At 43.4% G+C, this 12,536-nt stretch overlaps 1 protein-coding gene across 2 annotated transcripts; it reads right to left on the bottom strand.

The window, feature by feature from the left end:
- Positions 1-1,299: 1,299 nt before the first annotated feature.
- Positions 1,300-12,534, bottom strand: RWDD2B (RWD domain containing 2B). 2 transcript variants are annotated; one of them, XM_063448208.1, is made up of 5 exons: positions 12,445-12,534; positions 10,892-11,138; positions 10,227-10,294; positions 8,991-9,359; positions 1,300-1,656 (listed from the first exon to the last, which is right to left on the bottom strand). In XM_063448208.1, the coding sequence occupies exons 2-5, from the start codon at positions 11,096-11,098 to the stop codon at positions 1,410-1,412; spliced, it is 891 nt and encodes a 296-aa protein (XP_063304278.1). In that variant the 5' UTR covers positions 11,099-11,138; positions 12,445-12,534; the 3' UTR covers positions 1,300-1,409. The 2 variants fall into 2 exon arrangements, with proteins under 2 accessions (XP_063304278.1, XP_063304268.1); XM_063448198.1 differs by lacking the exon at positions 12,445-12,534 and adding an exon at positions 12,189-12,375.
- Between the last annotated feature and the right edge of the window lie 2 nt (positions 12,535-12,536).

The raw sequence follows: 12,536 nt of genomic DNA, 5'->3' as shown, positions 1-12,536 counted from the left end.
TCCTAAACGGCAAAGAATTTAGCAGTGACACTGCAGGGGGAAGATCTATACACCAAATCTGCTAACAATTAAGCTAAAGTTGTTTTGGTGCTTAGAGTTTTGCTTTAACTATTATATCCTTGTATATAATGTTTTTCCTAAAAAGACATCCAGATGTTTAGAAATCTGTAAGTTATCTATAAGTTATAGATTTCCACATTTTTATCATGTTTGTATCTGTTTGTAAAGAATCCTTTACTCTACCATAGGTGAAATCTCATAGTCATTCAGTCCTCAGCCATGAGTGGGACTGACCCACAATGCCTCTCCCATGTCACCAATGGAAACAAATTAATTTTCATATTCATTATTGGTCCAGCCGAGTGCCACATTCATACGTCCGCTGGGAGGAATATTCAGCACTAATAAACTGCTATGTTGGAGAGTGCGTTCCACATAATTATATTACGAAAGATTTAGCAGCTATCACTGTTTCATAATAATACTATTGTAAAGAAATGTAACAACTTAAATGGACACATCTCATTGAAGTGGTCTGGGTGCAGTGTCCGTGCCCCCCTTAATCCTGCAAGAGGATCTGCAATGTTTTCATTGCAGTACTAAGACTGCCTCTAGTGGCGCTTCAGGGAGTTTCACGGGGTTTGACTCAGTGAAACGACTCTGGACGTTTTCTCACTCTGCATAGGGATATCCAACGTCAGAGAAATCACCTTAGGAAATCATTCAGGCAATGCTTTCCTATGGGGAATGCCTAATATGTGTGCGGCACTTGCCACGCATGTCCATTAGGTCACCCCCATTCGTCGACGTTGAAGGAGGTGGACCTCGGTGTTAGAATCGGGTAAGTGAAGAAAGGATATTTTAACCTTTTATATCGCTGTGGGACACACGGGGGCTGAGGTACGTTAGTGTTAGGATACATCTTTGTATTTCTAACACCAAAGTATTCTTTTAAGCAGTGTAAACAACTCCAATCAGTGTAGCTAAAAGCCAATCCCCCACTAATACACCTCCCAGCAGGAAGATTTCCAAGTATTTGTACAGAATGTTCATTGGGTAGGTGAGCACGATATATGTTCGACCTCTCACAGCATTCTGTGAAGGCTATGGAACTGTACTTTGTCACTCATAACATCATGAATACGGCTATTGATATACTGTTTATCTGCTGTTGCTGCAGTTGCATTCACATTTTCTAATTAATGGAACTCAAAATACATTAATAAATCCCCATTGATAATGTCTGGCCAAGTTAATTCTTAGAATCAAAACATACAATTTACTTTTACCAGTTTAAAAAATAATGTCATTTTACTTTAAAAAGGGTTGGTTGTACAAATGCAGGAATATTTGTGTTTGTAGGACATTCCTTTAAATGTCTAAGAAGTTGTTTATGCTTAAAATGACTTCTATTTTCCTTCGATTCCAAAGTACATAGGGAAGACATTTGAACATCCATTTTCATTGAGGAACTGATAAAGTTGACCCAGGTCCATGTGATTTCCCCTGGTGCCGTGAACATCAAATGCTTTTTCTTCCAAGGCCGGGAATTTTCTCAGTTTCTGGATTTCTTTACTGGATTCTAAATTACCGCAGGGCAAACTGATGTCTTCTCGGTGTCTAATTAAAATGCGCTTCCATGTTAATTTTCTTATTCTGTGAATTGTAGAAAGGACAAGACGTTTTTTGTAATAATCGGTTTTCAAACACAAAAAAATACTTGATGCCTAACTAAATTTGCTATAGAAAAATACATCTTTCTTATAAAGTATGTAATAGATGGTATATTGTAACAACTAGGTTAACCCCTTAAGGACACATGACATGTGTGACATGTCATGATTACCTTTTATTCCAGAAGTTTGGTCTTTAAAGCGGCACTGTCATGCCGAATCCCGTTTTGTTTTTTTTAACCCCCCCTCCCGCCTCCACTACATCCAATTGACCCCCTTGTCACCCCCAAATACCCCTAAGCCCCCAGATTACCTCTTTTTTATTCTTTATTTTCTGCCCCGATCTATATTCAGGGCGCCGCCATCTTTGTGTGGGTAGGTGAAGTCCCTGTGGGATACGTCATCTCCCACACTAGATAGCACTGAGATTCCCGCACATGCCCAGTGAAACACCTGGACATGCGAACGGGAATTTCCTCTATTCATTCATTAGTCAGCCAGACGAATGAATAAATAGAAAAATCAGACGAACAAACTAACACTGAGTATCAGTGTTCGCTTGTTCGTTCAGTTTATTACAAGGAGGGAGCTACCAGCGTGCAGCTCCCTCCTTGTAATATGTAAAGACAGAAGCAGCGGGGAGCAGTGCTCCCCGCCACTTCATAAGCCCCCCATAATGAGGGGGGGGGGGACCTACTGTCCTTCTCCCCAGGCCCCCACCCCTGGGTGGCGGGTGGGGACCATAAAGATAATAAGGGGGGGGACTTCTGTCCTTCCCTCCCCCTGCTCCCACCCCTGAGCGGTGGGTGGGGGCACTAAATAAAGAGAAGGGGGGGGACCTACTGTCCTACTGAACCTACTGTCCTCACCCCGGCTCCACCCCTGAGCACAGAGCACTGTGATTGGATGGATTTCAAGCCATCCAATCACAGTGCTCTGTGTCATTTTACACAGCGTGGGAAAATTCCAAAGAACTTTCCCACGCTGTGTAAAATGACAAAGAGCACTCTGAGTGGCTTAAACCCACCAATCAGAATGTTCTTAGCCTAAATTGCAGGGCGGGGCAAGGCTTTATAAGCCTTCCCCCGTCCTGCGTAGCTCAGTCTGCGCGGAGCCCTCCATGGGTGAAGATGGATTATTTTTTTGCGCTCTGGTTTTTTCTTTTTCGTCAGGTTTTTTATTTTATTTTAAGTTTGACGGGTATGATGGCTTTTTATTTGGCCTTTTTTGGGGCTGAAAAATGAAGATTTTAGAATGGTAAGTTTAATTTTTTTTTTTACAGGTTAGTTATATTTTATTCCCCCCTCACTATTTTTAGGGTGAGGGGGGTAGGTAGGGGATAGTTTGATTTGGGTGGGGGGGTGACTAGGGGCTTGGGGGGGAGGACAGTAGGTGTCCCCCCCCTATCTTTATTTAGGGACCCCACCCACCGCTCAGGAGTGAGGGCCAGGGGGGAGGACAGTAGGTCGTCGTCCCCCCTTATTGTTATTTAGGGGGCCCCCACCAGCCGCGCAAGGGGGGGGGGGGTTATTGGTTTTTTTGTTTTTACAGTGAACAGCCACAGGCTGCTCACTGCTTACTAGACATGCCCCTACTCGAGGTATAGCGAGTAGTAGGGGCATATTATTTACTAATACTAAGTAATGTTTACTTAGTATTAGTAAATGTGGCTGAAAGACCAATTTAGGTCTTTCAGCCTTTTAGTAGATAACTCCCTAATTCCCACGGTATCAGGGAGCTATCTACTAAGCTGCTGCAAGATGCAGCCGCGGCAATGAATAGGATCGGAGTTTCATTCATTAGAATGAAATTGGGATCCGAACAAAGTGCCGAATTGCGTTCTAAAACAAACGAACATACTGTTCTCATTCAGTTAGAACGCAATTCGGCAGTTTCGTCTAAAATGACAGGAAGCATCGTGGGAACAGGGAGGAAAGGTAAGAATTATGAGAAAATTGCTCTGACCAGCGGAAATGAAGCACACTTTGCTCCTCTGCTGGTCAGAGCTGGTCAAGTGGAGGAATCCTCCATAAGGCAAAGAGTCCCTACTTTGTCTTATGATTTTAAAGAAAACTAAAGAAGACAGGAAGAAAAGAAGACAGGTCCTGAGAGAGGGGGAGAAGAGGAAGAGATTGAGGAAAGGTAAGTTCGGCATGACAGTGCCACTTTAAGGGGTTAAACAGAATCGATCCTAATGCTTCAAAGATCTGTTGGAGATGTATAGAAGCGGTCGGAAGTTATTTGCATATATGGTGGAGCTGCCCAAAAATAAAAAAATTGTGGGATCAGGTCTATAGTACTTATATGGATAAGATTAAAACTGATAAAATTCCTAAGGCAGCAATATTACACTTAGGTTGGTCGACCGTAGGAGCATCTCAATACTATCTGGCCACTGTAACGGATCCACTGGCACCCCGACTGGGTACCTCCGTTGAAAGATGCTCCTAGCGCTTCCAGAGGACTCCAAGCACTCCACCAGACACCATAAGCACCGCAGGCTGCAGCTATCTCCCTTCAGAACGAAGCAGGAACAAGCTCTTACAAGAGCTCAGTGATTATAGCAAGGGAATATGCCTAGCATAGCAATCCCTTGTAGCAGATTCCCCCAATAAGACACAGGACTCAAGTTGAGGGTAAAACAGGAACTCTCCACTGGCTCATCCAGCCTGGCTTTTATTTCCACCTCACACATACAGGCCACACCCAGGGGGAGGCATAAAAGAACCAATGACATAGATGTTACCTCCCACACATCCCCTCCCCTTAGTGTGACACATAATCCCATTATGCATACAGTTCAAAATATACTTTTACACAACTTTCATAACTTTAAAACCATACATCACATTCACATAAAAATACATATCCACAATCAATCCATTCAGGGGAACAACATATTAAAAAATGGCATGAATCCGACCAGGGAAACAAAAGTTACTAAAAGTATCTTTTGTTCCTTTCTGGCTGGCAGAAAAACATCCCCACAATGCACCCTGGTTTCCTCCCTTCTGCCCTGGAAATAATTGGAGAAGTAATCCAATTACCCAGAACTAAAGGCAGACTCCATTAACCACATGGTTGCAAAACAACATAAAACACTTTAAAATACATAACGTCACATTTACACATAACACACAGACATTTCACCTATCCCCAGATAGCTGGGATCTGCATGCACAAAACTACCGAATAGCGCGCAGATCCTACTCACACAGTACAATTGCCATGGAGCTAAAGTCTTTCCCATAGTCTTTCATTATATGAATAGGCTCCATGGTATGGCTATCTGGGGTATCACACTCCCATAAAGTCTGGTCCATAGTCCAAAGGCAAGAGGCGGGCAATCAGCCCCCTCCAAGGACACATGGCGAGATCGGTTTCGCCACACTTCTCCCCTTTACCCCCCAGACTAACAGGGTACTTGACCTCCTGCCGGTCAGTGCCCTTGTTAGTCCAGCAGCCCACCCACAAGACAGAAACAGCAGAGCAGCCCACCCACAATAAACAGTTACTACACCTGGGTGAGGGAGAATCCTGTCCAGGTTCAGGTGCCTCACCACGGCTGTGTGGGGGACTGGTAGGCTGCCTTGGTAGGTTGCTGAGGGGGCAGAGACCAGCGGTACTCTGTCCTGTTGCCAGCACTACCACGGGAGTAGTCTGGTTGGAGCCTGGTTGCTGGAGACCGACTGTCTCCCCTTTAAATACACCGCTCTGCTGCTGGAGACCGACTGTCTCCCCTTGAGTTACACCGCTCTGCTGCTGGAGACCGACTGTCTCCCCTTGAGTTACACAGCTCTGCTGCTGGAGACCGACTGTCTCCCCTTTAGTTACACAGCTCTGCTGCTGGAGACAGACTGTCTCCCCTTTGGCTAAACAGCCCTGTTGTGGGGGGGCAGGACCGACCGTCCCTACCCCCTGTGCTGGAAGTGCAGAGACCACGGTCCCATCTGCACAAGTGTGGGGCTTACAGTCTCCCCCTGGTACATTAAGCTGCCGCTGGGGAGAGGTGGTAACCAGCTCCTCTCCCATTAGAACACTCTGCCCATTGATGATCCGCCGCTGGGGAGAGGTGGTAACAATCTCCTCTCCCATGCCTACTTTCAGTCTTTGTGGAGGGAGACCGACTGTCTCTCCTCCCAATTCAGTGTCCTGCTCCTGGGGAATAGAGACTGGGCTCTCTATTCCCAAAAAATCACGCTGCTGCTGGGGGGTAGGACCAACTACCTCTGCCCCCTGTAACTCAGCCTTCCGCTGGGGAATGTAGACTGGGCTCCCAATTCCCAATAAATCACGCTGCTGCTGGGGAGGGAGGACGGCCCCTTCAGCTCCCTGTAACTTGGGCGCAGAGACCACGGTCCCATCTGCGCTGGTGTGGGGCTTACTGTCTCCCCTTGGTGCGCTAAGCTGCCGCTGGGGGGAGGGGGTAACAAACTCCTCTCCCTTCAGCCGCTGGGGAGAGGGGATAACAGGCTCCTCACCCTGCACCGTAGACTGCCGCTGGGGAGCAGGGCTGACCCTCTGTACTCCCTGTAGGCAGGGCGCAGAGACCACGGTCCCATCTGCGCTGGTGAGGGGCTTACTATCTCCCCTTGGTGTGCTAAGCTGCCGCTGGGGAGAGGGGGTAACAAACTCCTCTCCCTTACACACTTTCAGCCGCTGGGGAGAGGGGATAACTGGCTCCTCTCCCTGAACCGTAGACTGCCGCTGGGGAGGAAGGACGACACCTTCAGCTGCTTTTTTGTCTGCTAGACCCTGCAGATACGCTGCCGCTACTTTCCTTGTGCTCTGTATGTATTTCTCCTCCGGGGGTTCTGGTCCAAAGAAAGCCAGCAGCATTTTCATCATAGAGTCAAACTCCTGTTGACTGTAACTGGGCGCCATGCTTGCCCTGCCGACGTTGCTTCTTTTGTAGATAGGGGCGCTGTACGGGCACTAGCGTTGCCCTCCCTTTGTAATTCAAACGAACTGTGTCTCCGAGCTGCTTTACCTCACACTAGGACGCCATCCCACCGCTGCCACCAATGTAACGGATCCACTGGCACCCCGACTGGGTACCTCCGTTGAAAGATGCTCCTAGCGCTTCCAGAGGACTCCAAGCACTCCACCAGACACCATAAGCACCGCAGGCTGCAGCTATCTCCCTTCAGAACGAAGCAGGAACAAGCTCTTACAAGAGCTCAGTGATTATAGCAAGGGAATATGCCTAGCATAGCAATCCCTTGTAGCAGATTCCCCCAATAAGACACAGGACTCAAGTTGAGGGTAAAACAGGAACTCTCCACTGGCTCATCCAGCCTGGCTTTTATTTCCACCTCACACATACAGGCCACACCCAGGGGGAGGCATAAAAGAACCAATGACATAGATGTTACCTCCCACACATCCCCTCCCCTTAGTGTGACACATAATCCCATTATGCATACAGTTCAAAATATACTTTTACACAACTTTCATAACTTTAAAACCATACATCACATTCACATAAAAATACATATCCACAATCAATCCATTCAGGGGAACAACATATTAAAAAATGGCATGAATCCGACCAGGGAAACAAAAGTTACTAAAAGTATCTTTTGTTCCTTTCTGGCTGGCAGAAAAACATCCCCACAATGCACCCTGGTTTCCTCCCTTCTGCCCTGGAAATAATTGGAGAAGTAATCCAATTACCCAGAACTAAAGGCAGACTCCATTAACCACATGGTTGCAAAACAACATAAAACACTTTAAAATACATAACGTCACATTTACACATAACACACAGACATTTCACCTATCCCCAGATAGCTGGGATCTGCATGCACAAAACTACCGAATAGCGCGCAGATCCTACTCACACAGTACAATTGCCATGGAGCTAAAGTCTTTCCCATAGTCTTTCATTATATGAATAGGCTCCATGGTATGGCTATCTGGGGTATCACACTCCCATAAAGTCTGGTCCATAGTCCAAAGGCAAGAGGCGGGCAATCAGCCCCCTCCAAGGACACATGGCGAGATCGGTTTCGCCACAGCCACAAATGGTTTTATGGCTGTTAAGATTTTGATAGCAAGAAATTGGAAACAACCTATAGAAATTGAATACACACAATGGGCAAGACAATTAATTTTCCAATTAAAGATGGAACATGGTATAAGCTGGACAAACAACTCTTCAGTTAAGAATAAACTGCTAAGAGAAACATGTATTCGCAAAGTATCTGCACTTTTGTAAGAAACCAGCAAACTATGCACTTTAGAATTATTTGTAAGGTATTTAAAATACTGAAATTTAAAGAACAGATATATACTCCTCTCTATGAGCTCAGTCAATATTCCTCTCAGGTATAATGTAATATGCTGGGAATAGTGTTGTGTGGTTTTGTCTTAATTATTGTGTTTTGTCTATATGGTATGTTTGTAAATTCATGTAAATTTTTTTTATGTGATGAGAAAATCTAAATAAAGAATATTTAAAAAAAAAAAAGAAAAATACATCTGTCAAGAAATAAATCTCCCTAGGTGATGTTCAGATCCAATTTACAATGCAAAGCAAAGGCTTTCGGTTTATAGGTTATGTTGTGCTGAATACCTGCAAACCTAAGCTGTACAGTAGCCAGCATTATGAAAACACAGTATTCTTTTTTTTTTTTCCATGAGTGAGTGATGATGGAAAATCTGAGAGCTTACTAGTGTTCAAACTTGGAGTCAGTATTTTATGGGCTCCAGGTAAAGGTGAGCAAAACCAATATATCTGTATTTAACTTTAACACTACCTCAGAGGTACTTTCACTATCGTGTGCTCCTTGTGTGTCTTCATTTCCTATATGCACTTTATTGGAGAATTTTGATCCACAGAAGAGGTACAGTTGCCGCCAGAAGGGCACACATACGTGCACATTCAGAGCCATACCGTTCAAAAGGCTCAGAATATTGTGAGCATATACCTACCGTATATTTATATACTATTTCTAGTGTGTACTCTGTTGCACTATTGTGTTCTCTTCTCTCGTTTTATATGTATATGAGAAACTACTACCCTAAGTCCATATATAGGGGTAAGTTCAACATACTGTAAGTGCTGCACTCGCACTTTGATGTTTTAAGGTGGTGGGCTTATCACCTAAACATTGCGGTATTTTGCTTTGTATAAAAGGTCACATACACAAGGAGTTTTTTACTTTCTTATCTGCTGTGCAATAATATATGCAACATAGATTGGCCAGAGCACATTATAAAGTGTTATTTAAAACCCTGTGTCGATATGCTTAGAACAGCGATTGTGTCACTAGGTGTTTGAAAAACGAAACCATAATATCTATAATCACACACCTTGACCAAAACTCTTCACACAAGTCTTGCAGTCCCTCCACACAGACAATCCCAGGTTTGCCAGGCATGCTGAATCCCGAAAGCTCCAGCTCCTTAGACCATTCTAAAATATGTTTTCTTTTCTGTTTATTATATATATGATGACTGTATATCCACAGTCTAGTGAATACAGCTTTTTCGGGCGTGGCTAAGCATGCTTTCTGTAACTCAGGGGAAGATAAAGGGTCCTTGTTTAGATACGGCAAAGCATTATCTTTCACCCATTCTGTAGCTGTTAGTAGACATGCGTCTCCACTACAACCCTTGTGTAAATAGGCGCTGAGATCAGAATTTAGCTGTGCTTGCTGGGAACGGATTAAAGATGGAGATCTGTTAAAACAAAAATGAAATAAAAGATTGCAGTAAAAATATTTCCGGTAGCTACATTTTCACAGTAGCTCTAATATGACATATTTCCAAATACAATATGTCCTGTAAGAACCTCGAATATAACTAAATTAATTAGAGTTGGGAGCCTCACAAGAGTTAGAAAATGTATACTTGCTCTTTGTGACCACCCAACTTCTGCCTAGTTTTCATGCCTTCTTCCGCATTCTTGATCAACCCCTCTGTCTTCCTCCATTTACTCCATTAGTTTCACGTTCCTTGTTTAATTTCTTATGCACACAGTTCTATTACCTCCCATTTTATCCCCAAAACCCAGGGAATTAGTAGAAACACTATACTGGGCAGTCTTATTAACTTATGGTTACCATTTCCTTTATGGTACCCTGGTCTAAGGGATGTCACATGTATTTTATTTCAACACTTTACAACTTTCATTTAAAAAAAAAAAATGTTGTGTACCAATTTGCTGTTGCTTGGATAATGGGGAAGGTACTCTTTGACATGATCTCTCCAATATCTTCAATATATCAAACTATATAGTAGGAATGGTGGGATACCACATAAGCCATCTGTGGACTAGGTCAGTGTTTCCCAACCCAGTCCTCAAGGCACACCTACCAGTCCAGGATTTAAGGATTACCCAGTTTTGTCTAAGGTGTTTTTAGAAAAAAAAAAAAGAAAAAACACCTTAGACAAAACTGGGTAATCCTTAAATCCTGGACTGGTAGGTGTGCCTTGAGGACTGGGTTGGGAAACATTGGACTAGGTAACCTTTCCAGAAGCAATTTTAGAGAATGCGCAAAGGAAAAATTGTACAATTTTCTATAAGGAAATAAGTGTACACTTTACCTGACCACGATTTCAGGTGGAACTGTTGGATAGTGTACCGGGTATGAGCAATGCAAAGAAAGACAATGCTGTAATAAAGGACAAAGTAAGCTTTAGTGACTCGAAAATAGTTATAAAAGTGATTAAAATATTTTTTTGCAAAATCAGTTTTGAATCAAAGTTCTAAAAGTGGAGCAATCACAATATAGACCAATGTAATAGCCCACTTTAAATGAACACTATAGCATTAAGAATACAAATATGCATTTCTAATGAGAGTACCCAACAATCTATCTTTGTGCTCCTTGGACTGACGAGGAAGGATAATTCTGAGCAGCAATGGGCAATGGTAATTGGTTAATAATCTGCTGTCCCCTTTCAATCTATCACAGCCGGCATTGAAATGGTACGGCTAGAAGGAAGTGTTTAATCTCTGCCTTAGACCAGTGGGAGCCGAGCTGAGGGTGGCCACGGACCTTAATTTCGTTTTAAACAGCTCGAATATGGTTTATTAACACTCAATGGAGGGACAGCGGTGAACAACTCCGAACACTACAACCAATTCAGGGGATAAAACATTCTGAGGGCCTAGAGTGTCCCTTTAATGATGATAAAAGCTGAGATAAGTTATATTTTAAATACATTTGCTGCCTCACAAGGAAAGACACCACATAGTTTAACATTACCTTAGAATTAGCGTTGTCTTCCAGTTTCATATTTACAATAAACTGAATTGTAGAAGATGGTGCATCCGTGGTCTGATTTTCTACATAATGCCTTAGCTCTGCCAGAGCAACCTGGTCAGTAACCACAAATTCATCATTGTTCGGAAACATACTAGAGAGCAAATCCAGTTCAGACAGCTGGGCCTCAGCTTCTTCTTGACTCAACATTTTCAGACAGCATCCGGTGGACACTTACATTTGTGGACACCTACATTAAAAACAAAAGCAAATATGATACCAAGATAACAGTTCATTTATTCCAGTTAAAAACACATGGACATTAAGGTTTTGTGACCCTTTTCATGATCAGTTCATCATGTGACGCAGTTACATAGGATAAAAAGAGACATGCGTCTTACAAGTTCACCATTTCTCACATCTGTTGTTGCTGTTGATCCAAAAAAGGGCAGCAAAAAATAATAATAAAAAACGCTTTCCAGTTTTGCAAACAAACTAGAAAAAAATCCATCTCTACCCCAAAATGGCAGTCAATCTACTTGAATCAAGAAGCTATGAAATTGACGCAGAGATGTCCAGTTTTTCAGATGGTTGCTTAATAGATCATTACTTTCTTGAAGAAGAAGCCAACTTGAATAAGAAGCTGGGGATAGCAGGAAGCGAACGACAGAATCAGACAAGTGAATAACCCTGTATAGCTGAGTTAAAAGGATACCACAAGCACCATGACCACCTCAGTGATTTGACCTGTTCATGTTGTTTTGAGTTTCACTATGAAACCTTGCACTTACCGAGATTAATCCTTTTAATGCCGGAGGTGTAGCTCCCCTCGGGCTGGCATCGCTGGGGCATCATTAGCCAGTCCGGAAGGAAGAAGAGTCCAGGTGGCTAATGTGAATTATGTGCATATTGGACATCTGATGTCGGCACCCATGCTGGCGACAGGCGTCTCTTGGTGGAGCGGCGCAGTTCCCACTCTTCGTGTGGCTCACGTCTACCCCTCAGCCCACCTCCCTGCCATCTGTCCCCCTACGGCAAAGGAGAGTGACATACTTGGGAGGAGAATTGGGCTGCGGGGAGAACTCTAACCAAATTAAAGTTTTAAAGTATTTTTACATAGAGTCGCGGCTTGGTTAATATAAATAACATAAATCTTAGAATTTGGCTTTCAATGGACTAAATATTACTTTTTAATAAAATAAAATGAAAAAAACCCTAACCATCTCTCCCTTATACCTAACCTGATGGCTTAATTATCCCTTATAACAAAACCAACGTCCATGAATGTTACCCCACTTACCTGAAGCAGGTCTCCCAACTAAAATGCTTATAAAATCCAATTCTACCTCCAGATCAATGAAAGTCCAAAGATCCAGGTGGAAACCAACGTCTGCACTAACTGTCTAAGCAGGAGACCGCCATCTTTACTTTGGGCAAAACTCTAACAATTCTTGAAATCCCCATTCACCTTGTATCTGCTATTCTAATCGTTTTTTGTTGAGTTTTGTTGCATTCCAAACATTGCTTTTACATATTACAAGTACAACGTAGAAAACCTGTTGTGAAGGTTTGCCAGTTTCCAAAATGGCCGCCACGGGCTGTAACCGCTGATGCTGCTTTGCTAATCCTACCCTGGAACGTTGGCAGT

This window comes from Pelobates fuscus, chromosome 1, assembly GCF_036172605.1.
Source record: "Pelobates fuscus isolate aPelFus1 chromosome 1, aPelFus1.pri, whole genome shotgun sequence".
NCBI classification, from domain to species: domain Eukaryota; kingdom Metazoa; phylum Chordata; class Amphibia; order Anura; family Pelobatidae; genus Pelobates; species Pelobates fuscus.
Note: the sequence above shows the minus strand (reverse complement) of the source record. Positions and strands in the feature narration are given on the sequence as shown.